The sequence below is a fragment of the Gracilinanus agilis genome, chromosome 4 (genome assembly GCF_016433145.1).
Source record: "Gracilinanus agilis isolate LMUSP501 chromosome 4, AgileGrace, whole genome shotgun sequence".
In the NCBI taxonomy this organism is placed as follows: Eukaryota; Metazoa; Chordata; class Mammalia; order Didelphimorphia; family Didelphidae; genus Gracilinanus; species Gracilinanus agilis.
In genome coordinates this window covers 356,236,298-356,262,642 of record NC_058133.1, presented here as the reverse complement: position 1 = coordinate 356,262,642, position 26,345 = coordinate 356,236,298, and the positions used below count along the sequence as shown (strand labels likewise).

At 37.9% G+C, this 26,345-nt stretch overlaps 1 protein-coding gene across 2 annotated transcripts in view; it reads left to right on the top strand.

Moving 5' to 3' along the window:
* The first annotated feature begins 501 nt into the window (after window positions 1-501).
* Window positions 502-26,345, top strand: part of RTN4IP1 (reticulon 4 interacting protein 1) — a 61,552-nt gene continuing 35,708 nt past the window's right edge. The window contains exons 1-4 of one of the 2 annotated variants that reach the window (XM_044676645.1): window positions 502-1,068; window positions 10,196-10,347; window positions 11,672-11,740; window positions 12,828-12,952. In XM_044676645.1, the coding sequence (XP_044532580.1) occupies window positions 798-1,068; window positions 10,196-10,347; window positions 11,672-11,740; window positions 12,828-12,952 (617 nt within the window). In that variant the 5' untranslated portion in view covers window positions 502-797. The remainder of the gene's footprint in view (window positions 1,069-10,195; window positions 10,348-11,671; window positions 11,741-12,827; window positions 12,953-26,345) is intronic. The other variant, XM_044676646.1, reaches the window with a different exon arrangement.

The window sequence follows — 26,345 nt, the reverse complement described above, 5'->3', positions numbered from 1 at the left end:
AAGGCTGAGAGGAAAGGAGCGGCGTAGAGGAAAAAGGTCAAGGACCGCCACTTGCCATGGGGGTTACATGGGCGCGGCCATCTTGGATCGGTCGTCTCTCACCCCTTAGCGTCGCGCGTCCCGGTTGGTCCCTGAGCAATGATCCTCGCACGCGATTGGCTGTCGTAGCGATATGGGTCATGCTTGGGGTTGAGAAGGGCCTCGTGGAGATTGGGTAGCATCGAATTCTCCGGGGCTGTCACGACCTCAAGCTAAGACCCGGGCCTGGACTGGGGACCGGTGGGGACATCTCCTAGGCAGGCTGTGGGGATCCTGGGGAGCAAATGGGTCTGGGCAGAGGCTTTTGAGGGTTAAATTTATACCGATTTGGTTCTGCAGCGGAGGAAAGCTGGAGGTGGGGGGGAGGGTGGTGGAAGCAGAGAGTTTGCATTGCGGGGGGCGGGGAGGGACTGGGAGAATTTTATTTTATTTGCGGTTTGTTGGAGGGAGAGTTAAATTAGAAGAAGGGGCAAAACTGCTTCGTTATAGATTGAAGTTGAGTTTTGACCCTTGACACAAGCAAGAGTCGGAAATTGATTATTAGCATTAATTTAATGAGAAAGAGGGCTTGTCAGGGTGTTTGCAAATTACTTCCTGTGCCCTCCCTTGTTATTCTCAACATTGAATTTTTTGAAAAGCACTTATTTAGCCGAATGAGGTAGAATTAAGGCCGGAGTAACCTTCGGCTAGGGCTCCAGGGCTGCTTTAGGTTCCCGTGAGGCTGGCTCTGGAACCATCTGGGCTGACGGTACCAGGAAATGAAGGTTCTGAAGATGTTGGTGTTGAGGAGAGCAGGCGGTTTCTGCCCAGGGAGATGCAGGGATTTGGCGAGACCATGTCGAGTTAGAGACATCAGCACCACGGCTTCCAGAAACACTGTTATGCCAGCTTGGGTGATCGATAAATACGGGGCCAATGAAGTGCTCCGATTCACAAAGAATATGATATTTCCTATCATACACTATCCAAATGAAGTCATTATTAAGGTCCATGCTGCCAGTATAAACCCCATAGATGTTAACATGAGAAGTAAGTTTGTTTTGTTTTGGTTTTTTTCCCTAAAGTCTTGTGTATTTTTAAAGGGTATATTTTTTGTGTGTTCTATTATAGAAGCCTGATCAAGGATACAGATTGAGAATGGTCAAATGTAAAACAAACCAAAAAACCCCAAACATTTGATTTGTTAGAGTCCCTTAAATTTGTTTTTAGCTCATTTACTTTTTCAGAAGTTCAGCATTCCCATAGGCTCCCTTAACTCTTTGTCACTTCATTTGAGGTTTTCTTGGAAAAGACACTGGAGTGGTTTGCCATTTCCTTCTCCAGCTCATTTTATAGATGGAGAAACTGAGGAAAGCAGGTTTAAATGACTTGCTCAGAGTCACAAGGTAGTATCAGGAAGATGAGCCTTCCTGTCTCCAGGCCTAGAACTTTATCCATTGAACCATCTATCATAAAATACACTTAAGATTGTGTTCTCTATTGAATGTAAATTTGATCAGCCTTTATTTTTCATGAATTAATTTGGGTTCTTTTTCTTTATAAATTATCAATTGGGGGAGAATAGTTTCAACCAAGTGTTATCACCCTGTAGTGGAAAGAAGACTGGATTTTGAGGGAAAATTCTGCCATTTATGCAAGGTCTGAATTTTCTCATCTATAAAATTAAGGGGCTGCAGTAGTTACTTTCCGTGATCATCTTTTTTGACCATCAAAATTTACTGATGCCAACTTTCAGGCCTGAAATTTCTGTGCTGTAATTAAGTCATCTGGGCCTCAGTTTCCTCATTTGCAAAATGAAGGGGTTGGACCAGATCACAGAGGTACCTTTTTAATGACTGGCCATGGTAACCATGGAGATTTACTGAGGTCTGTGCTGGGTCCTAGAATTTTCATGCTGCAATTACATCAGCTCAAGATTTAAATTTTTATTGCTATTTGCCAGTCATGTTCATTACTCACAGTTCATTTTATTAGGTTACTGGAGAAAGCAATAGTCTTAAGAGAAAGAAGATAGACAAGGACTTTTCTTAATGTCTTTGCAGTTAAGTTGTACTTTGCCCAGTCTCAACTCATTTACACTATTTGTTAATTTTCCATTGTCAAGTAGCATACTTTTGTTTTGGGTCCATTGTGGTTTCATCAATGTAGTGATTTTCCTGTGAGAAAACTACCCATGCAGATGAGCACCATATTAATTGGTCTGCAGGGATCTTAGGCATTGAAAGGTTAAGTAGTATGGCTGAGCAAATATGAGCTAGACCAGACTTAAACCTAGATATTGACTCCAAGGCTAGCCCTTTATCCACCCCACCACTCTTTTTTTCTCAGTTGGAAATAATGCCTTAATAATAATACCATTGAGCTATATTTGCAAAGCTTAGCATTAAGTGTAAATTTGCAAGAAATGTGATTCATTAGAGTTTATTGGAATGCTGCAAACCTTGGGTCATTTTTACTTTGGAAAAATTGCTAGAGAATTTTGCATCCTCAAATTTGTAGAGAACTTATTTTAATCTTTGAATATGGAATCAGAGGGTAAATCACTGAAAATGCTCTAAAACATTAAGGGACATGGTTTAGAATAAAAGGACCTATGTTTGAATCCCTGTCTTGTTAATTATTATCTCCGAAATGAGGAAAATAAACTGGCAATCCCTACTTCAGAGTCGTTTGGATCAAATTAGATATATGATGGTTTTTGTAAACTTTGAAGAGCTATTTAAATGTCAACTATATTGCCTAAAAATAATAGAAATATAGCCATGTAAACTGCTGAGCCATTTAGCCTCCCTGTTTTAAAATAAGCTATTGAATAGTATTGACTTTGGCTACAGATTCTCTCCTGCTACTGTTTATGATCTCATAAGTAGCCATTATAAACCCTGCACAATAAATCCTTAATGATCCATTCAGATTTTTTTAGCCTATGTTTGATGGTCTAACTTTCCTGTATTTGCCTATCAGTTAGCAAATTAAGATTACTAATAAACTGTGCTACAATGAGGAATTTATATATACATAAATAGAAACCCTATTACTTTCTTCTATTCCTACCCCTACCAAAATGGAAATGTGTTTCTTCAGCTTTTGCCCTCTTTTCACAATGAGTTCCATTCTCTTTTTTTTTTTTTAACCTGGAATGGTTTGACATTTGATTAGAGAAACAAGTAGAACATTCTCTACCTATTCCTCCTTCCTTTGATGACTCTGACTTTCAATGCTGCTATTGTTTGCTTTATTATTCATTGTCCAGTTTGACTACATAGACTGGAGCTTTTTTTTAAGGGTGAAAGAGCACTTCTAGAGTTAGGAAGGGGCAAAAAAGTTTGGGGGGGATATTTTTAGGTAGGCTTTGGGAGATGCAGGAGTCCCTGTTACAATGAATTAAGTGAATAAGTGACAGTATGAGGTACCTTTGTGCTTCAACATGTACATTTATCTATATGTGATAGGTTGATACATATTTATCATTGTTTTATGTTTTCTTCACCTCTGATAGAAAGCTCCTTGAGTTCAGGGATCCTGTCTTCCCTCTTTTTCTGTAAATTGATTGTAATACTCATAGTTCTCTTAGATTTTTAAAAAAAATCCCAATCAGAAAACAGCGTGGTAGGGAATAGTGCTGGTCTGAGAGGCAGGAGATCTGATTTCTATTTCTGACTCTGCCACTAATTTACTTGTCTGATCTTGGGCAAATCATATTTTTTGGACCTTAGTTTTTCTCCCTATACTGGTTCAGTTCTTTCAGTTGTGTCTGATACTTTGTGACCCCATTTGGGGTTTTCGTAGCAAAGATGCTGAAGTGGTTTGCCATTTCCTTCTCCAGCTCATTTACAGATCAAGAAACTGAAGCAAACAAGATTAAGTGACTTGCCCAGGATTATACAGCTGAGCCCAGATTTGAACTCAAAAAGATGAGTTTTCTGACTTCATACCTGGCACTCTAAGCCCTGCGCCATCTAGCTGCCCACTTTATAGTGATCTTTAATGATGAGAATTTTGTGATTCTAATAGTTAATAAACATTTATTAACTGCCTGCTATGGCCTAGGCTTCCTGGGGATACAGATAGGAAAAAAGAAAGACAGTCTGTGCTCTCAAGAAGTTTCCGGTCTGATGGGGAGGAAGACAACTTACAAAAGGAAGGTAAAAGGGGGGCATCACAGAGTGAGATGGAATAAGGTAGCCCACTGGGGTGCAGGGAGGCATGATGAAAAAGTAAAAGAAGTCCCTAAGTAATTCAGCCTGGTAAAAAATGAGATGTTCTGAGTTGAGCTTCCTCCTCAAAGAAAATTAGAGTGCTGATGAGATAGACTCAAGATTGATGAGGTTTTCCTGACAATGAGCATCCTAGGACAGAGTAGAAAAGTCAGAGAAGTCCCAAATTAGTGTAGCCAGGTAAGAAATGAGAAATTATTTTGAAATAGTTACTTTTAACATTTTATATATTAATAGTTTGTTTTTAACTGGTTATTTTAATTTTGATCCAATATCCCTGTGGTGAAGTGGAAGGATTTGTAGTCAGAAAATCAAAGGAATAATAGCTCTAGAGCTAAAAGTCACCTCAGAAATCTGGCTCAGCCCCTTTCTTTTACTGCCGAGGAAATCAAGGCCCAGAGAGGTTAATCAGCTTTCCAAAGGTCACACAGGTAAGAAATGTCCAAGGAAAGATTTTAATCTAGCTCCTCTGAGTCTAAGGGCTGTCTGACCTTTTTCAATGTGCCTCTGGGGTTCAGATCCCAGGCCTGCCTGCTTCTTAACTTCTTTGACCTCAGACAAGTTAGCTAAACTTTTCAGCTTTGGTGTCTCATATGTTAAACAAGGGACTTAGATTTTATATAAAGTGCTTACTTGCTTTAAATCCTCTTACTTTGAGCTCAAATTGCCAATACTTTGCTTATTTCTGGGAATTGTACTTTTATCTTTTAAAGGTTTATATTCAAAACTTGTACACTTGTGAAATATATGAAACCAAAGCAATGGTCCATTGGCTATGATTTGCCACTCTGATATAGAAGCATATTTTGTCCATGAGACAAAGTATCTGAGCTAGTGGTCATAGAGATTGCCATTTCCAAATTAATCTGTCCTATGTCAAGGTGTTTTCTGTCTCTCCCATTCCCAATCCAGAGATTTTTGTAGGAATTGCATTTTTTTTTTCTGTAGAAAGGAAACGATAACTTGAGGAAGGAGGGAGTTAACCCATGTTTACCACATTGTCAACTGCAGCAGGCAGTAATTTCCTCAGACTTAAAAAAAAAAGGCAAGAAAGCTGTCTAATCTGTTTTGAAAGTTGAAAGGAAGACAGCAACTTATGGGCATAAAATGATAATCATGGAAAGTACTAGGAAGAATGACAGCCTTAAAATCTAAACTGAATCAGAGCAACCAGCACCAGTTTGGTATTAACCAAGATGTAAGGCTTCCATTGCCATAGGGATCATGCAAACATCAGGACCACAGAACCTTCATAATCTTTAGGATTGGCTCTTTTTTAATAAATCTAGATGACAATTCAGTCAAAACTGCGTCTCCCATTCCACAGTATTTTGTGCCACAAAGCAAGTTAATCATTTTCAGGTATAAACTACTTTGCTCTTTTGAGATTTTTTTTTTTAAGCAAGAAATAGATCAGTGTGTCAGAGCATTTAATCCAAACTGTGGATCTGTTTCACTAGTTCAAATGAATGCAAGTCATTTAGACCTTTTTCAGAATAGCATATAAGGATATTTCATCTAATGATAGGTAAAAAACATCATTGTTTCATCTCCACTAAAATTCTGCTTTGGAGATCTGACTCAGAGTCTCGTGCTCTTTCCTACCACACACACTGCTCTCTCATAGATATTAAATGTTAAGGTGGTGGTGGTGTTGGTTCTACTTTGTTCACTGGCCACAGAATCCACCAGAACACTAATGAAATTGACTATGTGCTCTTTTTCACAGAAGAGAAGGGGTTTGTATGGGAAGAGTATGACTAGATCATAGAAAATTCATCCTATCACAGAATTCACAGACCCCAAATAATACAAAGCTTGTATAAAAAAATTAAGTTGGTCTAGAATTAGATTCCCAGGGGAGCCCTTAAGAACCTATTTAAATCATAATATAGGTGTATTGTGATCCTAATGGCAGGATCCCAAAGGAATTAAGGGCCATGGAATACAACAGAGAAGAAGAAATAGAAAATTTTATCCTCCTTTGCCTTTTCTTCAGCCATTCTGGTCCTCTTCTAAAACACTATCCTGGGTCCATATTTGAAATAAATAATATTTGTCTTTGACATCCTTCCACCTTACTTTCTATGCCCTCTTTCTAGGTACACAAGGAACTCACATTCCCTAAGACTCACTGTGGCACTTCACTCAAGCCTGCCTAAACCTCCAAATTCTTAATTACCTCCTAGTCAAAACTCTGTAGAAACCAGGAGGAAATCACTCTCACCGAATAAATTCAAAATTATGTTACTGACCTCAGACTCCATAACCCTCTTAGAGTAATTGATGTTTTTTTTAAGATTCTTATTTATGAAAGCGAATATCCAAATGGTGACATTTCAGGCAATTTATAAAAGTCGTTCAGACAATAAGCATTGAGAAATGGTTTCTTTGTGCTCCATGTGCAGTGTGCTGAGCTCAGGGAATACAGAGAAAGGTGATAAAGAAGAGAGATTTAGGGGCTGGAGCACCCTTAGTTAGCAGGAACCCTGCTAAGGAAAACAACCCCGGGCAGAGCAACTCTCTTCCTCCCTCTCCTCCTTCCATCCAATGTGCCTGTTTCTCACAGCATCCTCCTGTCCTCAGTTTGTGAACTCTCAGAGTTGTTCCATGAAGCTTCCCAGGCTATGAGTGACCCAGAGTGGGAGTGGAGCAGCCATTTGCAGGGAAGGGAATGAGGGCTTCCTTCTATAGCCTCTTGATGTTGGAGTCAGTCCTTCACCAAACATTTATTAAGCCCTCTGGTGCCAGGCACTGTGCTAAGCCCTGGGGCTCAAATGGCCCCTGCCCTTCCAGAGCTTCCATTCTAAGGAGAGGAAGCAACACGCCAACAACTATGTATATACCAGGCCCATGCAGAGTAAATTAGAAGCAATTTCAGGGGACTTACTAGCCTTGAAGGGCTACTTGGAAAGGCAGTAGGCACTAGGAAAAAAGGTAGGGTTTGAGTGGAGTCTTGAAGGAAATGGAGAGTCAGGTAGGGAATGCATCATCCCAGTCATGAGGGATGGTAACCAGGCACAGAGTTGGAATTTGGAGCATGGCATGCAAGGAGCAGCAAGGTAACTAGCATTACTGGATTGTAGTCTGGAAAGGTAGGAAGGGGCTGTACTGTGAAGGACTTTAAAAGCCAAGCAGGGAATTTTGGATTTTATCCTGGAAATAATAGGGAGTCATGGAGTTTAATAACTAGCAAAGCAATGTTGTCTTACCTGAATATTAGGAAGATAACTGAGAGCTAGGTGACGGATACACTGGAATGGGGAGAAGATCAAGGCAGAGACCAACCAAAAGGCTGTTGTAATAATCTAGGTGTGAGGTAATGAGTGCATGCTCCAGCATGGCAGCTGTATCAGGGGACAGAAGGGGTCTTTTGCAGGAGATGTTGCAAAGATATAAAGGATAGGATGTGGTAGAAAGCTGGCTATATGGTTGGTTGGTGTGATAGTCTTTGAAGAAAGAAGGTACAGGTTTTACCGACAAATTCAGATTCACTGAGGGACATCTATTTATTTGTCTTTTACCTGGGGCTATGAAAGAAGTGGTCTCTAAATCAGTGTGATAAAGAGCACTGGATATGGAGTCAAAAGACCTAGGTTTAAATCCTGACTCTGTCATGAATTACCTGTATGACCTTGGGGAGGTCATTTAACCTCTGTGGGTCTGAGTTTCTTTATGTGTAAAATGAGGTAGTTGGACTAGATGATGTCTAAGAATAACTAATAACAATAATAGTTAACCTTCTTTTAACACCTACTATGTGCCAAGCAGTGTACTGGTATCCCTTCTACATCATGACTTTCCCCTTGGCAGTTTTTGATATATTGAAGGTTGGCATAAATTAAATGGGAGTTTTTAAGGGAGTTTTATGGAACCTGCAGATGACACACAAAGGCCAGCAAATGACACAGAAAACATTTAGGAACTCAGAAATGCATAAAATATTTGTATAGTATTGAATGATAGACAGTGAGGTAATGAGGTGATTTCACAATGGATTAGATGGCCAGATTCAGAGAGTAGTTGGTAATGGTTCAGTTCAGTGAGAAGTTGCCACTGCAATATCCTAGGAAGTCTTGAGCATTTAAATGAGTCTAGTACAATGAAATTCAGTAGGAATAAATGTAAAATTTTTACTTGAGGTCCAAAAAAATCAACTTCAGAAGGAACAAATGGAAAAGACTTGGATAATCAGCAGTTCTGGAAAAAGATGGGAATTTTCATGGACTGCAAGCTCAATATAAGTGGGCACTGTGATGTGGCAGCCAAAAAACTAATGCATTCTTGGGCTGCATTTAAAAGGGCAAAATTTTCCGGAATAGGCAGATGACAAACCCATTGTGTTCTGCCTTTATTAGATCTTATCTAGAGTATTCTGTTCAGTTCTGGGAACCATAATTTAAGAAAGATATTGATAAATTGGAAAGTGTCCAAAGAGGACAACCAGGATGATTAAAGAGTCTTGAGGATTTGTTGAAGGAACTGAGCATGTCTGGTCTGGAAAAAAAAGAAGAGTCAAGTGGGACATAATGGCCGTATTTAGGTATTCAAAAGATTGTCATATGGAGGAGGGACTAAATTTGTTCTTTTGGCCTCCAGAGAGCAGAACCAGAAATAGAGTCAACACTGTTACTTTCGCCTCTGCTCTTAATCAGACTACTTGACTTTACGCCTCTTCTTTCTCCCTTTGGACTAAGTTGCTACAGTGTTACTAAGATGGCACAAGAGCTGAAATTATAAGATTTTGATGAACACTTATTCTATCAATGCTGTTGCTCATAATGAATCTCCTTTTCTGGAATTGACCCTTAGAACCAGTTACTGTTCTAGTTATTCCACGTCTAGTTGCATTTGTTTATGATTATAACTTTTTGTTTGTTTCTTTAAAAATTATGTTATCCAGCTTGACTATCTGCATTATGTACCAGATTTCTCTTAACTACATTTGGGGCATTTCAAACTGTAATCCATCTTCTGATAGCAATAATTGGCATTTATGTAGCATTTTTAAGGTTTGCAAAGTGCTTTAAATTATGTCATTTGATTTTTCACAACTACTAACAAGCATAGAGGTGAGAGGTAACTTGCCTATGGTGACATGGTTAATGAGTGTCAGATGGAATTCAAAATCAAGGCTCTCTTTGACCCCATATCCAATGCTTTTTTCAAAGGTAAAGATTGTTACTATTAAGAATAATTAAAGGAATATGTATTAGACCACAAAGTCATTTTTAAAAAGGAAGAACCAAAAAATGTTGCTTCCTAAGGTGACTCCTTTTGAATGCAATAATACTGGTATATTTTTAGTGTCCTTCCTTTCTTTCTCCCTCCTTTTTTCCTACTTTCCTTCCTTCCTTCTTTTTTTTCTCCTTTCTCTTCCTTCCTTCTTTTCTTCCTTCCCTTTCTTCTTCTCTCCTCTCCATCTAAAACTGAGTCTCCTGTTATCTAAAGGTGCAATGAATTTTTATTACATGGAACCATTCTGCTCAGTCCAAGCTTTGATCCAATCCATTTCCAAAATGGATGGACTTGCTACTCCTTCGGCAAGGACCTAAGTGCTCTCTTTTTTCTTCCCAGAAGTTCACTATATTAATGTTAAACATAATGTAGCCTTTATTTTATCTTCCAAAGAGTCATTACTGAGACTTGGAGACTTGGGTTCTAGTTCCAGCCCTGCCACTAGTTAGCTGGCTAATGTTGAAATGAGCATTTTCACCCCTGGATCTTAGTTTCCTCCTCTGTAAAGCAAGGTTGTAGAAACTTCAGAGTTAATTTTTGTTCTAAAATTCTATGAATCACTTTTACTTCATCATCACCCTTTACATAGCCCAAGGAAACTAAAGTTCATTTGTTTCTGTTTTATGCTTCTACAGTTGTATTTTAACTTGTGTAGCCCTTTTCATGAAGCAGGGGAAAAATTGATAAATCATGTTTTATAGATGGGTATGGAGCCAGAGCTTTAAATATGAGACGTGATCCACTGATTTTGAAAGACATTGGGCAAGAATTTCCTTTGACCCTGGGCCGGGATGTCTCTGGCGTAGTGATGGAATGTGGGCTTTCTGTCACCTATTTCAAACCCGGAGATCAGGTGATGTAACCCAATACTGCCCCTGCCTGTTACCTGCTTTACCTTTTTAATGGCTTGAAATTCCTTTTGAGTAACTTCATTCTAGAACATAATCATCAGTGATAGTTCCTGGTTGTTGATTGATCTTATTCATGTTACTTATTGACCTCTTTGTCTAATGTTTCCCTGAGGCTTTCTAGGGGAGAATTTTAAAATTCTAAAAGCATTTCATTTAGCAACATTCATTCCATGGAAAGCTTGTTGTGGACTTTTTATTGGTGACTTAGTACAAAGAGAATCCAATTTAGGAACCAGAGGAGCTGGGTTCTTTCTAGTCCAGTCTTTGCCACAGGCTGACTGTGTAACCTTTGATAAGTCATGTAACTTCTTTAGACTTATTTCCTCATCAACAAAATGAAAGGATCAGCTTAGAAGAGCTTTTAAAGTTCCTTTTTGAATTCTGTTTTCTGTATTTTGAAATACAATTCTTGCCCTTTAGGAGTAGGAGTTTACACTTTAATAGTTGGACTACTTGATCTTCTTAAATCCATACCTTTTGGGGGGGGGGGGAGAGGAGGAATAGAGGGAGAATAGCCAGAAGAGATCTTTATATATATAAAAATTAACATTTGAGACTGTTGATTTTTTAAAAAAACCCTTACCTCCATCTTAGAATTGACACTGTGCATTCATTCCAATTTAAAGGGGCTTAAGTGACTTCCTCAGAGATGTAGCTAAGAAGTATTTGAGGTCACCTTTGAACCCAGAACTCCTATCTTTAGAATTAGCTGTCAGTCTACTCAGCCACCCAGCTTCCCCTTTATTTTTTTGTTACAGGAACTCTTAAGTAATATTTTTTATCCAGGAGATTTTCATTTTTAAAATTGCTAAAGGTCTGGCATAGTTTATTTATGGATGTAAATCCTCAGAGTAATTGCTTCTTGTTTTTAACACTCAGTTTCATTAGGAGTTTTCTTTTGCTAATGAACATTTCAGGCCAGCTGGGTTTTATTTACTTTCAGCTTTTCTCAACTACTTTAGCACCATTCAGCCTGCTTACTTAATTTTTTTTTTAAGTTTGTTCTTTGGTGAGAAAACAAATACAGTAGGATGTTCTGGCAACAGGCTCCAGTGAGGGGAAGCTGTGCCCACTGAAGCATACTAAGTTGTAGATTGACTCCCACTTGAAAATAATTTTGATTATAGTATACGTCAGTGTAATGTTGACGTGTACTTTTGGAGAAGGTAGGGTATGTTTTGAGAAAGAGATGGTCTCTTAGCTTCACTAGATCAGAATAGAAATTTATTTTAAAATATTTATGTTTATATATGGATTTTTTTTTAGGTGTGGGCAGCAATTCCTCCATGGAAACAGGGCACTCTATCAGAGTTTGTTGTAGCCAGTGCAAATGAGGTAACTATATGAAGAATTTTTTCATGAAATCCTAGACGATAAACAGAGGTTTGTTGGAAAGCACTGGCTGTTTTCAGGGCCTGATTCATATTTTGGGGGCAGTTGTCAGAAAAGAGGGAGAAGGAAAAAGAACTTTTGTAAAATGAAAAACAGAATTTTGTATCTGTATCAGGGCTCTCCTGGCTCTGTAAGATAGGGGGATTTGGAATGGAGATCAAGAAATTTCCCTGGTTTACATGAGAAACAGGAATCATGTTCTCATCCCATTCTTGGAAACCAGGAAGCTGAATATTTGAGCAGAGATAAAGGGGTGTGTGGAGAGCAGTATATCATTTCAAGGAAGGGAAGAGCGAATCTTTTGCATTTCACAGAACTGAAATCTCAGTTGGTCTACCTAAACTCTCACTAAACCAATCTGAAGCAGATTCATTCATATAGTTAGAAAACTTAGGGGTAGGAGATATTAAGACCATGAGCTTTGAATGACTTCTTGACCAAACTTGAATGACAAAAATTATAGAATCATACATCACAGTTTTTTGTTTTGTTTTAAACCCTTACTTTCCATTTTAGAATTGATACTGTGTATTGCTTCCAAGATAGAAGAGTGGTAAGGACTAGGCAATGGGGATTAAGTGACTTGCCCAGGGTCACACAGCTAGGAAATGTCTAAGGTCATATTTGAATCCAGGACCTTCTGTCTCTAGGTCTGGCTCAAACCACTGAGCCACCCAGCTGCCCCATATTTGATAGTTTTTGTAGTTGATATAAATAGAGGCAGTGTGGAATAGAGAAAAGAGTTTTGCCTTTGGAGCTAGAAAGACTTGAGTTTAAGGTCTGCCTTTGACATATTGACTTTGTTAGGGGCTTCTAATGCTCTAGGCTCCTCTCTGGGACTATAAGTTATAGAGAAGGTTCTGACTTGCATTAATATTAATAGAGGAGATTTCCTCACCTGGGTGTTCCCTATATCAAAGAAATTATAGGTCTAGTTCCTAAATCTGCTTAAAAGTAAACTTATTTAATTTATTTTCATGTGATCATATAAATAATTATTTGTCTCTGACATTTTTATTTTCAAATATAGATATCTCATAAGCCCAAGTCTCTCTCTCACACTGAAGCTGCTTCCTTGCCCTATGTTGCTCTCACGGCCTGGTCTGCTCTAAGCAAGGTTGGTGGACTGAATGACAAGAACTGTAAAGGAAAACGGTAAGAACCCAAACATCTTTATGGCTTTTGAACCCACCCCCTCACCTGCATCTCCCCACACCCAGCAAGTATGTCAGAAACGTTATTTAAATTAGGGACCAGCTATTGACTTCTGCAGATTGGGTCCGTTGACATCTGGAAACATTTCAAGCAGGCACCAACTTATAAATGGAATGCATTCCAAAAATATATTTCTGAGTTGGCTTTTTGAAAAATAGAAGATTGAATATTTACAAAGCACTTTCCTAGCAAAAAACCTGTGAGGTCAGTTGATATATAGATTGTTTCTAATATTTTGTTATTACAAATACAACAACTGTTAATATTTGTGTACAAAGGGGTCCTATTTAGGTTATCTGTCCAATAATTCAAAAGGTATGATCAATTCTGTGATGGTATACTTTGCCATATTGTTTTTGAAACTATTTATACCATTGTAAAGGTCTACCAGTAACCTACACTAACCTAAATTCACAATTAGTGGACTCTATATTTTTTAATTTTTCACTTGCTAAAATTTGTAACCCCCAAACCAATACTCATGATGCTTTCACAGCCATTTATAAACATATGCAGAGCAGCAAAAATTCCCATACATTCTCAGTTGTCCTATTGTGAATAATATGAAGGTCTTTTTTGAGGTCTAAATGTTTAGTGCCATGTTTTTTTGCATTTTGTGTTTTATGCTCCTGATTTTCAGCCCTTAGGCAAAGTGGTGAAGTGCTATTCCTAAGCGCATGAAGGCTGTGATATGCCATATAAAGAAAAGGCATATTAAGTAAGCTTCATTAAAGCATGAGTTATGCTACTATTAGCCATGAGTTCACTATTAATGAAACAACAGTATAATACATCTGGAAAAGGAAAGAGGAAATTCTGTGATCTGGACAGAAGCCTCTCTGGAAAGTAAATTTTGTGACCCCATATTTCCCATAGAAGCAATAGTTCAGTGTTTGTTAATCATTTTGGTGGTGACTTTATAGAATATAACTGCCATGAATGATGAAAATTGACTGCATTAGAATATCTACTTTCCCCATAGTCCTGCCAATGTTGGATATTTTTTTTAATTTAAATTTTTATCTTATGGCTAATTTTGCCATTCCTGTGAATTTAAGAGAAATGATAAGTCTTTCGAAGTATAGTATTCTGTGCAGTATTATTGTAGGAACTAATCATTGTATCCATTTTTCTTTGAAAAAATATATTTAGAAGCATACTTTGGGAATACCAAGAGTACATTCTCCATATACCCATCCTCCCACTTTCCTATAGTCCTGGCATCTTTCTTCTGACCTAGTGGTAGGAATAACTTGGGGCAGGGTCTTCAGCAGGTTGGGGATCTGGAGCTAGCAGAATAAAGGTAATTAGGGCTATGAAAACTGTTTAAAAAGTGAGGGGTGAGAAAACACAAGGGGCCAAGGCCTCTTGTCTCTATAAATCTTGGAAACATTTTCCCACACAATTAATTTTTCTCCTGATGGTCCCAGGGATTAGCTTGCCAATTTCTCTTTCTACTTCCACCACCTACTGTCTCCACCAACGTTTCATAACAAGCAGGCTTTTAGAGCAGGCAGGGACCTTACTATTAGACCTGTTGTCTAATGCCTTCATTTTACAGATGAGAAAATCTTGGAGAGGTTGTTAATAAGAATTGTAATCTGTGATCTTATCTCTTATAGAATTTCTGAAGTAGAAGTTACCTCCATCAATACAAAGCAAAATCCATCTCTAACTTAATAACTTAAGTCCTAGAGATTTATGCCTGAGGCATATAGAGGTTAAAAGTGGGATTTGAACCCAGGGCTAGCCCTGCACTATATTCTTTACATCATACTGTCTATATAATAATGGTAGTAGATTGTTTTTATATAACACTTTCGGATTTACAAGGCAATTTCCTCATGACAACCCTGGGTGGTAGGAGATAAGAATATTTATTATCTTCCTTTTACGGAGGAGGAAATTCAGGTGCACAAAAGCAACATTCAAAACAGTATGATTCTTTTCTTTCCTTATGTGACTCACCATGGAACACAACACACTTTCAGGCTTCTCTCCTTTCCTCCTGACCCCAAGCAAGCATGCTTGTGACATTGTTTGAGTTTTTATTTTTAGTAGTAAAAATTAGAAACTGGATAAGGCATGTTCTTCTTTTTCTCTCTTACTCACTCTTGAGAAAGACAAGAGCTTCACATAGGTGATAATAGTATGTCTTTGTATACTCAAAGGACAGAAGAAAGATTGCTTTGTATTCAGAGAAGCACCTACTTTATCATTTCCTCACAGTATCAGGATAATACCACTACAGGGCAAGAGGTTCTGGGACTTGCTGAGGCTACAGATGCTAGACTAGTATTGGGGAATGGGGAACAGCAGAAAACAAGAGCAGGAACTTTGGGAAATGGTCAACCCTTTGACATGGCCCCCTGCTTCAGGTACCTGCCAAAGGAGAAAAGGGAAGGAAAAAGAGACAGCATCTAGGACTACTTCAGACACCTAAGAGCTCTGTGACTCAACCTCTCTAAATTTCAGTGTCCTCATCTGAAAAATGAACATTGGACTGGATGACCTCCAAAAGTTCTTGTTCTAAATCCATGACACTGGGAAATTCCAAAAGAAAAGAGGAATTGCAACAGCTACCTAGCTAGGTTGACAATTGGGACAATCTATGCATGTAAAAGACATGTGGATGAATCAAATACATGTGATTTCTTAAAGCTTTGATTTTTTTTTTTATTAGGGTTGAGAGGAGAGAGTTTCTCTAGAGCAAGTTCCTTTACTATCCTAATCTTATTCCATTGATTCTTATGTACCATACAACTATCTGCCTACAACAGCTTACCTTAGAGTTCTCTCATGAAAACCACACCAGGAGATGCTAACAGTGGTGAAATATATAACTTTTTTTCAGTTTCAGTGCCTGGTTTTTATTAGACCCATCTTATACTCTTTTAGACCTCAAAATAGATGATCTGAGGTCCCTTCTAGCTCAAATATTCTGTGAAATGACATCATGCAAAGAATGGTGAAATTTTTTATTGCCCTTGTGACATTTAATCCAGGAGATAAAGTAAGCTTTTATGCTTTGTTCTTCCCTTTCTCCCCAAATAAACAAATGAATAAAACAACAAACAAAAAACAGATATTCACATTATGGTTAGTAAGTAGCATTGATTGGGTTCACTATGATGGACTAAGTGGATTTTTTCCATCTCCCCCAGCACACTTTGGGATAGGATTAGAAAAATATGCCTAGGGACAAAGCCCTTGTCCTCCTTTCCCAAATTCCATGTGTGTTTATAGACTTCTAGAATCTGTTTTAGACACTACTGTGGTGTATGTGGTGTTTTAGACACAATATATATAGACTAGGAGACTCTTTACCTGTTGCCAGTCTAAACTCCGCTAATAGTAATAACTTGCACTTTACTACCACTTTAAGTTACCAAGTACTTTTCACAAAACAGTTCTCTGAGATAATTAATGCAAGTATTGTTGTCTCCTTTTTACAGCTGAGGAAATAAGCTTAGAGGGATTAAGTGAATTTTCCCATGGTCATATAGCTATCAGAATCAGAACTAAGATTCGAACCTAGTTCTTCCCTGACTCTTTAGTTCAGTGCTCTTTGAATACCATACTGTCTGATAATTAACTGCCTGACTTAAGGTGTTTTTTTTTTTTCTATTCAGACAAAACTTTGCAAAGTTTTATTTCTCCTCTCTCCTCTTCCTCTAGTCTCGTGCTTTTATTAGAATGGTATGGATATGTTAAGAACTGAGCTTCAGTGAATCAGAGGAAAAATTTAATCTCTGGGTTCTGATGATATCATAAAATATATCATTTTTGTTCTCACATTTTGATATCCCCAGAAATCAAGTGAAATAATTTTTTCATATCAGACAGTAGCCCATCCATTATTCTTCATGATTAATTCAGTAGGCATAAATAGATAACATGCAACTTTCAGTATTAATAAGATTTCAAATAAATTTCCACACCTAAATTTTCTTTTTGGATATGGGAAACATCTGATAACAGTTTGTTTATGTATTGGTTATGTCAAAAAGCACTTGAGTTTTTCTTGTCCTGTCTAAAATTTGTCTCCTGGTGGGAAAACTATACCTTATCTTCACCTGTTGAACACTTCATACACCATAAAGGAAATTTAACTTTTCAGCTTTAAACCCTTAATACAGGGAATTCAGAGAATCTTCATATTTTCATTCCTAAGAATAGGCTTTATGATAGGATGTAGGCCCAAGTAAGAATCCTGGATGATCCTGTTTATGTGTTCAGGGTCTTGACTAAAAGGCAGCACTTTTATTTGATGTACAAGGCTGTTGTGTTGGCCAGAGTATGTTTAGTCTTTTTAGGTTCTCTGCCTCAGAACATCTTGTCAGCCACATTAAAAAAAAAATTATTCCTCTCATTTGATTATGAGATTAGGTTAGCCCATTTATAAATCATTTATGATTTCTCTGCAATTTGTCTCCTTTCATCTATTTTCATGCTGAGAGATGGACTAGAAACACAGGAGTAGACTTTTCCAGCTTTCTCTCTATTTCTGAGAGACTCTGTTTCTGTGGTGGGTTTAGCTCACAATCTTGAGGCTTCTTTTGTTACTGAGCTCCACAAAAGCCTTTAGGATTTAGTACATTGGCACTTGTGCCAAAAAAAGTATTCATGACAGAATATAAAATTATTTTTTGGCTTTCATGTTCAGGTGGGGTGACTGGGGAAAATCATAAAGGTGAAATGTGTTTCTCTTTTAAAAAGCCTTGAAAAACAACTGCTTGAACGCAAGGTTCGGGGTGGACATGATTGAGGGTGTGGACTCGAAACTACCACACCAATGCAATTACCAACAATTTGGAAATTGGTCTTGATCAAGGACACATGACAAAACTAGTGGAAATGCGCATCGGCCATGGGTGGGGGGAGGCGGGGGGGGGGGGGTGAAGGGGATAGGAGGAGCATGAATCAGGTAACCATGTTAAAAATGTATATTAATAAATGTTTAAAAAAATCACCAATAATAAAAGAATTACAAAAAAAAAAAAAAAAGCCTTGAGAACACACATATAGACTCAACTGTAACAGAGTATGTCAACTTCTTCCCACAGACTCAAAGTTGAAAGGAACTCAAATCCTCCAGTGCAACTTCCCCTTTTGGAAGGCTGGGAGTGGCTCTTTGTTATTTTCATTTACATAAAGATGATTTATTGGTGCTTTTTGTTTCTTCATACCAATCATTTCCTTCTATCAGTCAGTAAGCATGTATCAATTACCAGTATGGGTCAGACATTGAGGATAAGGATAGTAACGCAGCCTGAGATTTCATTGATATCAGAAACTCCCATGTCAGGAAACTCAGCTACTTGGTAGAGTGGATAGTATGCTGAGCCTGGGGTTAGAAGACTAGAGTTCAAATCTAGCCTCAGACCCTTACTAACTGTATAACCCTAGGCAAATCACTTAACTCTGCTTGCCTCAGTTCCCTCATCTATAAAATGAGGATAATAAAAACGTCTAAATCCCAAAGTTGTTGTGAGGATCAAATGATATAACAATTGTAAAGTACCAGGCACAGTGCCCAGCATAGAGGAAGTGCTATATAAATATTAGCTGTTATTGTTGTCTATTATTGCCAATGTAAGTAGACACTGCTGCCATTTGAGTCCTAAAGAGCTGCCTAAAGAGCCCCGAGAGGTTAAATTTGTCTGGGGTCTTGTAGCCAGTGTAGTCAAATGCTGGACCTTTGTAGCCAGCTCTCTGACCATGACACCATGCTGCCTCTAGGGATAGAAATGCAAAAATGAGATGATCATTGCCTTTAAGTAGTTTATATTCTGCTGGATATTACCACCTCAGCCCACTCCTCTCCTGCTAATGAGCTTTCCCTACAACAAAGAAAAACACTCAAACAAAACCAGTTCACAGCTAGGGAGTCAATGTTTTGTGCGTTTAGTTCCCAGCTTCCAACAGAAGTGCTCCTGTCTCCTCCCCAGGGCTGAGATTATTCAGTGTCCTTGCTCAGAGCTGGCCTTCAGTTTAGTGTTCTTCTCATTCACATCCCATTGTTTTTGGGTATATGTCATTCTCCCAGACCTACTTAATTGATTCTGTACAGTTCATACAAACTCCTCAATTTATAGATGAGAAAACTGGCTTAAAGAATTAATGACTACCAAGGGTGACACAGCAAATTAAGGAAGGAAGAGAGAAGCTAGGTAGTCCTAGTGTTCTTTCCATTATGCCTTGTTGACTCCCACTCACCACATTTAGCATAATGTTCTAGTATACAAAGGCTGAAGGCTTCAGAACTCTGATTCCTAATCTCCTGCTGACTCATTGTATATGTCTGTTTTTTTCTTGCCTGTGTTTCTCTGTCTTTTCAAAATGGGTAAGATGATGATCTGTCTCTTGGGGTTGCAAGGAACAATGAATCGCAAAGCACTTAGGGAATAAGTGACATGTAAGGGCTAAATTACAGGTGAAATCAGAATGGGAAATAAACCAAAATTGATTTAGTATCTAAAGGATAACTAGAGAGAAAACCCTCCCCCTCTCCCCCCCAATAAGCAGCCCAAAGATAAATTCAGACTTTGGTCTCTCCATTTTTTTTTTCATCTCAGATAGATCTTTTATTAATTTATCAAATCCTAAAAGCTTAAATTACCTAATCTGACCTTTTTATTTTATAGATAAGGAAACTCAGGTCCATAAAGGTTAAAGGGAATTGTTTAGCATCACATAGCTAGTTAGTGGCAGACCCAGGGCTTAATCTTCCCCCTTTATACAGCTATGTAGATGGATACATTTCCTGGGATTGCCAATGTAGATAATTCCTTCACTGATGCAGATCACAATCCTTTCATGCCTTCTAATAATAAATGCTTTTTGTCTGTGTCTTTCCATTTATTCTCCATGGAGGATCCCTAAATGTTGCCTTTTTTTTGACCCTTACTTTCTGTCTTAGAATTGACACTAAGGACTGGTTGTAGTTAAATGACTTGCCCAGGGTTACCCAATTAGGAAGTGTCTGAGGCCAGATTTGAACCTAGATTCTCACCTCTTCTCTCTATTCACCCAGCTGCCCCTCCCTACAATGTCTTAGCATCCTTATTCCACTGACTTTAATATGTCAGGAATACCAAACTAGTGCCTGAACTTTCAGTGTTGCTATCAGTCACTTTCTTTCTCCATTCATCCACGATGTCTTTTATACCATTTTTAAGGTATAGATCATCATTAGTTATATCCTGCTATCTACCATGCATCTTCCCATTGCTTTTGGCAATGGAATCTCTGGCAGTGATCTTACAAGGTCATGATGTTGCAGGGAGTTGTAATCATATAGCATCACTGGGAGAATGTTGACATTAAAGAGATAGCTTTCACATTAATGAGCATCTTGGGATCATTGCAAAGTTCCGTGTAATTTGCCAAATGTTACATAGTCCAATATCTTCCTATTTGACTCTGGACCCAGCTCATTGTCCATTTACAGTGTCTAATTTGACTACATAGATGGGTCAGTAGATTGCTGGATATAAATGGATGACTATGCAAAAAATCCAATTTTTGTCAATGTGGGGATTTTCTGATGTGGGAACCAGCTCCATTCATGTAGATCAAAATTCATCTATAACTTAGTAGCACTATGCACCCTCATTATGTAGACATGTATAGGTAGACTTTGTACTCTATTCAAAGTTTATTAAAATATATGTAGAGGGGGGCAGCTGGGTAGCTCAGTGGAGTGAGAGTCAGGCCTAGAGACAGGAGGTCCTAGGTTCAAACCTGGCCTCAGCCAATTCCCAGCTGTGTGACCCTGGGCAAGTCACTTGACCCCCATTGCCCACCCTTACCAATCTTCCACCTATGAGACAATACACCGAAGTACAAGGGTTTAAAAATAAATAAATGAAATAAAATAAAATATATGTAGACATGTGCAATGCATGTATTTTATATCATATGTGTGTATTTTGTTTTTGTTTTTACAAAATAGAATCTCATACGACAAGCTTGTCATAGTCTGGGCAATATGTTTTTTCATCTACTTTCTTTTTCTAGTGAAGATAGTAAGACCATTCATTCTCTTTGATGTTGCTCTTGATTTCACTGAAGAGACTTTGTTGTGTTTTGGAGCTCAATGCAATTAGTATAGTATCATCTGTAAATGACACTATTTGGGTATAGTGCTAAGGCATTGATGTTGGAGAGCATTGGGAGGGGTATAGCAGAACTAAAAAGAACGTGTTCTGATTTTCAAAAGAGGGAAGAGAGTAGAATCTGTAAGCTATAGGCCAGTGAGCTTTTACTTCAATTCCTGGCAAATTCTTATAATGTATTATTAAAGGCATGACTGGTGAACCTGTAGAAAAGGAATCCATGATCAGAAAGGGCCAATGTGGCCTCATCAAGAATAGGTCCTGCCAGTGGAATCTAATTTCCTTTTTGTCAAGGCCAAGAGACAAACAGATTAAGGGAATGCTTTAGATAAAGAGTTTCCTTGATTTTGGCTCAGAGCATTTGACCGATTCTTGTGCTATTCTTGTGGAAAAGACAGAGTGATATGAAGTGGACACTGATACAGTTATAGTGGGTTCCCTCTCATTAGAGGTCTTCATGCAAAGATTACACAACCACTCAAGTAGGCTATAGAAAGAATCCTTATTCAGGTACAAGTTGTACAGAAGAGCCTCTGAGATCCCTTTCAACTCTGGGAATCTGAAAACCTTGACATCAATAGCACTTAGCACAGTACTTGGCACATAGTAAGTGCATAATAAATGCTTGTTGATTGATGGATTGAATAGAGAATTCTTTGAACTGTGTGTAAGATATCTTAGAACAGAAGAATCAAACTCATGTCAAACAACACCCTTGAGAGCAGCCTGAACCAGATTAAAATGTAATTGGGAAATATTTAACAAAATAAATTAAAATGTAATAAAGCATAGATAATATTAGAATGAGGTTTTCTAAGTCAATGTGTACCCCCTACAGATCTTTATGTACTATTTAGTGGCTCCCATTTCTAGTTGAATGTGATACTACTGATCTAGAAGAATTTAGATGAGTATATGTCTATACCAGTGCTCAACTGGTAGTCTGTAGTTGAGAATTGGCATAGTGTGTGTGACAGCATGGGAAGGATATCAACCATTAGGGCAAGTCTGTGTAAAGAGGAAATCAATACCAGAGCATAATGAAAGATGGATAATGGAAGGAAACACAGCAAGACGTGGGGTTGTGGTGAACAGGAAGACTGGATTTAGGAGAATTAAGACAAAGGGAGAAGTGAAATGAAAGGAAATTGTAACATGATGGGAATTTTCTAAGGCTAAGAAGGAATCATGGGGATGCCATAGTTATGGGTAATGGTGAATTCTAAGAAATCACCATGCTTTTGGATAGCTAAAATAGTGAATTGAAGAGGATAGGTATCCCTTCCACATCACTGGATTTAGGGACATGGCCACCCCCAAGATCTGGTAAATCTGAGTAAAAAATTTTGTCTCTTCTTTCATAACAGAAGTTTGAATTTTTTCTTTTCTTTTATGGGGTGTTTATGGTATCTTACTGTAAAATATGGTTTAGATAATTGGTCATAGACTATATTTAGGTGAATGGTAATATCATTACATTTCTAGCCTTTGCATGTCATCTCCTGGCTTTCATATTCTTTTTTCAAACTTTTTTACTTATTTTAACATAATGGGGAAAGTCACAATGTGGAAGGGTCAACCTGTGTGAGCTGGGTCAAGTTATTTAATCTCTGTAATTCTCAGTTTCCTCATCTATAAAATGATTCTCAGTTTCCTCATCTATAAAAAAGTCTAGGTGGCTTCTCAGGTCCTTTTCCTCCCTCCTAAATCTACAATCCTGGGTGAATCTCACAAGAGAGGTTGCTCAGTAACAGTGGCAGAAAGAGGGTTTGAAAGTTACAGTGATGAGCAAAGATGGACCAGTTCTTCCTGACTCAGTGTGGTAGGAAATCAGAAGGTCCAAGGAGCTGTGGAGAGAGGAATGGCACTGATGTGGTCAGTTTTCATGAGCACAAGAGGAAAAGAAAAGATCGAGAATAAAGGGAACTTGTTGCTGATTTAGTGAGGATTCCAGAAAGCCAAAAGAAAGGGAAAGAGAGGAGGACATGGACCGTAAAGAAATAGAGCATGGGTGGGAATGAATGAATGAATGGAGGAAAAAAAAACATTTAAGTGCTTGCTTGTGTGTTAAAAAATGTGCTTTGAACCACAGGAGAGGTGGCATAGAGAGAAGGCTTTTGTGTCAGGAAATAATTGATTCTGAATCACTAGGATTAGGGACTGAGGAAGGGAAAACAGGCTAACATTGATACTAGTTACCTGCCAGATGTCTTCCTGTGACAGTGGTGTGTATAATGATATGGTGGTCTTAAAAGTTATAAAAAATTTTTTCTGAACTTGAACCCAAAAAAAGAGCATTTTCATCTATACAGAATAGCATAAATATTAAATTTTCTATGAAACCATAAGTGTTTGTTTCATACATTTTTAATTTTAAAAATATATCAAATATTCTACACATTTACTTTCAAAAACATCCTGCTTGTCTATGCTTCCTCATGAACTTCCTTCTGTTCTCATCTTAGAGCTTTAAAAAATGTTTCAGTGGTGTTAAAAAAAATTTTTTTTCATTTACAGGTAGAAACAATTTTTGACAATTATTTTCTGACATTTTGTGATTCAGATTCTCTCCCTCTTTCCATTACCCCAGGCAGTAAATAGTCTGATATAGGTTATACCAGTGCTTTCATGCAATACATATTTCCATTTTCCCCATGTTATGACAGAAGATATATATCACATATGCAATAAAAAACTCACAAATGGAATAATATGAAAGACAATGTGTTTTGGTCTGCAATCAGCTTTCAATAGTTCCTTTAGCTGTGGATAGTGTTTTTTATCATGAGTTCCTTGGGGTTCTTGGGACCTTGTTTTGCTGATAATAGTTTAGTCTTTCACAGTTGATTATCATACAGTATATCTGTTAATGTATATGCTGTTTTCTTGGTTTTGCTCACTTTTCTTTGCATCAGTTCATATAAGTCTTTCTAGATTTTTCTGAACTCATCTTGTTCAACATTTGTTATGGTGCAATAGTATTTCATTACAACCATGACCACAATTTGTCCAGCTGTTCTCCAGTTGATGGACACCCTATCAGTTTCCAATTCTTTGCCACTCCAAAAAGAACTGCTAAAAATATTTTTGTACAAGTAGATTCTTTTCCCATCTCTCTGATCTCCTTGGGATAAAGACTCAGTAGTGGTATTGCTGGATCAAAAGGTCATAGCTTTATTGACCTTTTTTTTTGGTAACACCATTGCCGGCCTCTTTTCCCCATCTCAAACCCACTGTAAGTTAAAAACCCTAGGAAGATTTTTTTTAAGGCTTATAAGAAATAAGCATAGTCAAGCAGAAAAGTGAATGCATTCAGTGTCCACATTCAAAAATCCTGTCTCTTTCTACACTTCATGCCTCTCACCTATCTCATGAGGAGTTAGGAAATATGGTCCTCTGATGACATGGTTAGTCATTGTATTGATTAGTTAATCTTTTCAAAGTTACTTTTTTTTGACACTATTGCAATTCTTGTATAAATCGTTCTCCTGATTTTGCTCTCTTCCCTCTGGGTCATTTCATCTGCCCAAGATTCTCTGAAATTGTCTCTTTTAAGTCATTTCTTATGGCCCTTTAATGTTCCATTACTTTCATATTCTACAATTTGTTCAGTCATTCTTTAGTTGTCCAAGAGGCAATCTAAAGAAAATTCTTAATTTTGATTCTTTTAATCTCTCCTTTTTACTCCCCCTTAAAGCTATTCTTTCTTTTTTTTTTTTTCTTTTTTATTAAATCCTTAACTTCTGTGTATTGGCTCCTAGGTGGAAGAGTGGTAAGGGTGGGCAATGGGAGTCAAGTGACTTGCCCAGGGTCACACAGTTGGGAAGTGTCTGAGGCCGGATTTGAACCTAGGATCTCCTGTCTCTAGGCCTGACTCTCAATCCACTGAGCTACCCAGCTGCCCCCCTATTCTTTCTTTACCTTCCTCCCATTGCTCTTTTTTCTCTTATTGAGTTTGATATATTTCTACTCCAAACTGGGTATGTATAATGTGCTTGTTCAACACTGGATTATCAATACTGACTCAAAAACAGTGGAGAAATATTGAGGAAAAATGTAATCCCCAGAGAGTTTAGAGAAGGTCCACATAAGACATCATCCTGAGAGTTCAGAGAGAAAAGACCTGGCACAGCATCCTAGCAATAGATGGACTGATCCAAAGGGAACTCCCAAGTCATCTCATTTATTTTCACTGACAAGAAAAGAAAAACCTTCACTTGACCCTGCTACTTCCCTGATTTCTATCATTTTGCTCCCTGCATTGCTAAACTCCTAGGGAGAATAGTCCTACTACCTCTGCTTCCTATATATATATATATATAGCTTCTAACCCCACTACTCTACTGAAACTACTTTCTCAAAGGTTATCAACTAACTTACCAGGTAATTCTGAAGTTTATTATTGTTTTTTTTTTTCTCAAACCTCATCATCCTGAACTTTCTGTAGTTTTTGTTCCAGCTAACCACCCCCTCCTCTCTCCTGGTCTCTCCTCATTTGGCTTCCATATCATAGTCTCATGAAGGTTTTCTTCCTCCCTCTGTAACTACTCATTTTTAGCCTCTAGTTAGATGACTTGAAAGCTGCCATAATCTCAGTGTTCTCTCATCTATTTGTCTTTTTGGTATTTACTTTGGGCTCTAACCTTTCAGTATTCTTGACTACACAGGAAGCTGATTATGAAACACAACAATGTCTATAACTGGTCATCTGCTTCTTGATGAATTGAATAGTTGATTTCATTTCCATTGATGTTGCATGGTGCTCTTCATATCCCAACAAATATGTCACCTAGGAAAGTGCCCTTCACATAATATTTAAGGGTTATATAAATAATGTTTGGATGAATGGGTTTTGAAGACAGTTTCCTGTCAAATTAATTAAAACAACATATTTTAGAGTGGATGAATTTGTATTCTACCAGTAGACACCAATCTGAAAGGATTAAATTACCAGCAATCTTTTCTTTCTACCTTAAAAGAGCTCAGGAGGGTCAAATGGCAGTAATTATACCATCCCACTGCAGTTCAGAATAATGGTAGAACCACCTTCCTTCTGTCTTCTGCATTTATTTAGCCATGCCATACTTGTTTTGAGAACAAGTATGTTAGCCGCCGCCGCCGTCGTCGTCATCGTCGTCGTCGTCGTCTTCTTCTTCTTCTTCTTCTTCTTCTTCTTCTTCTTCTTCTTCTTCTTCTTCTTCTTCTTCTTCTTC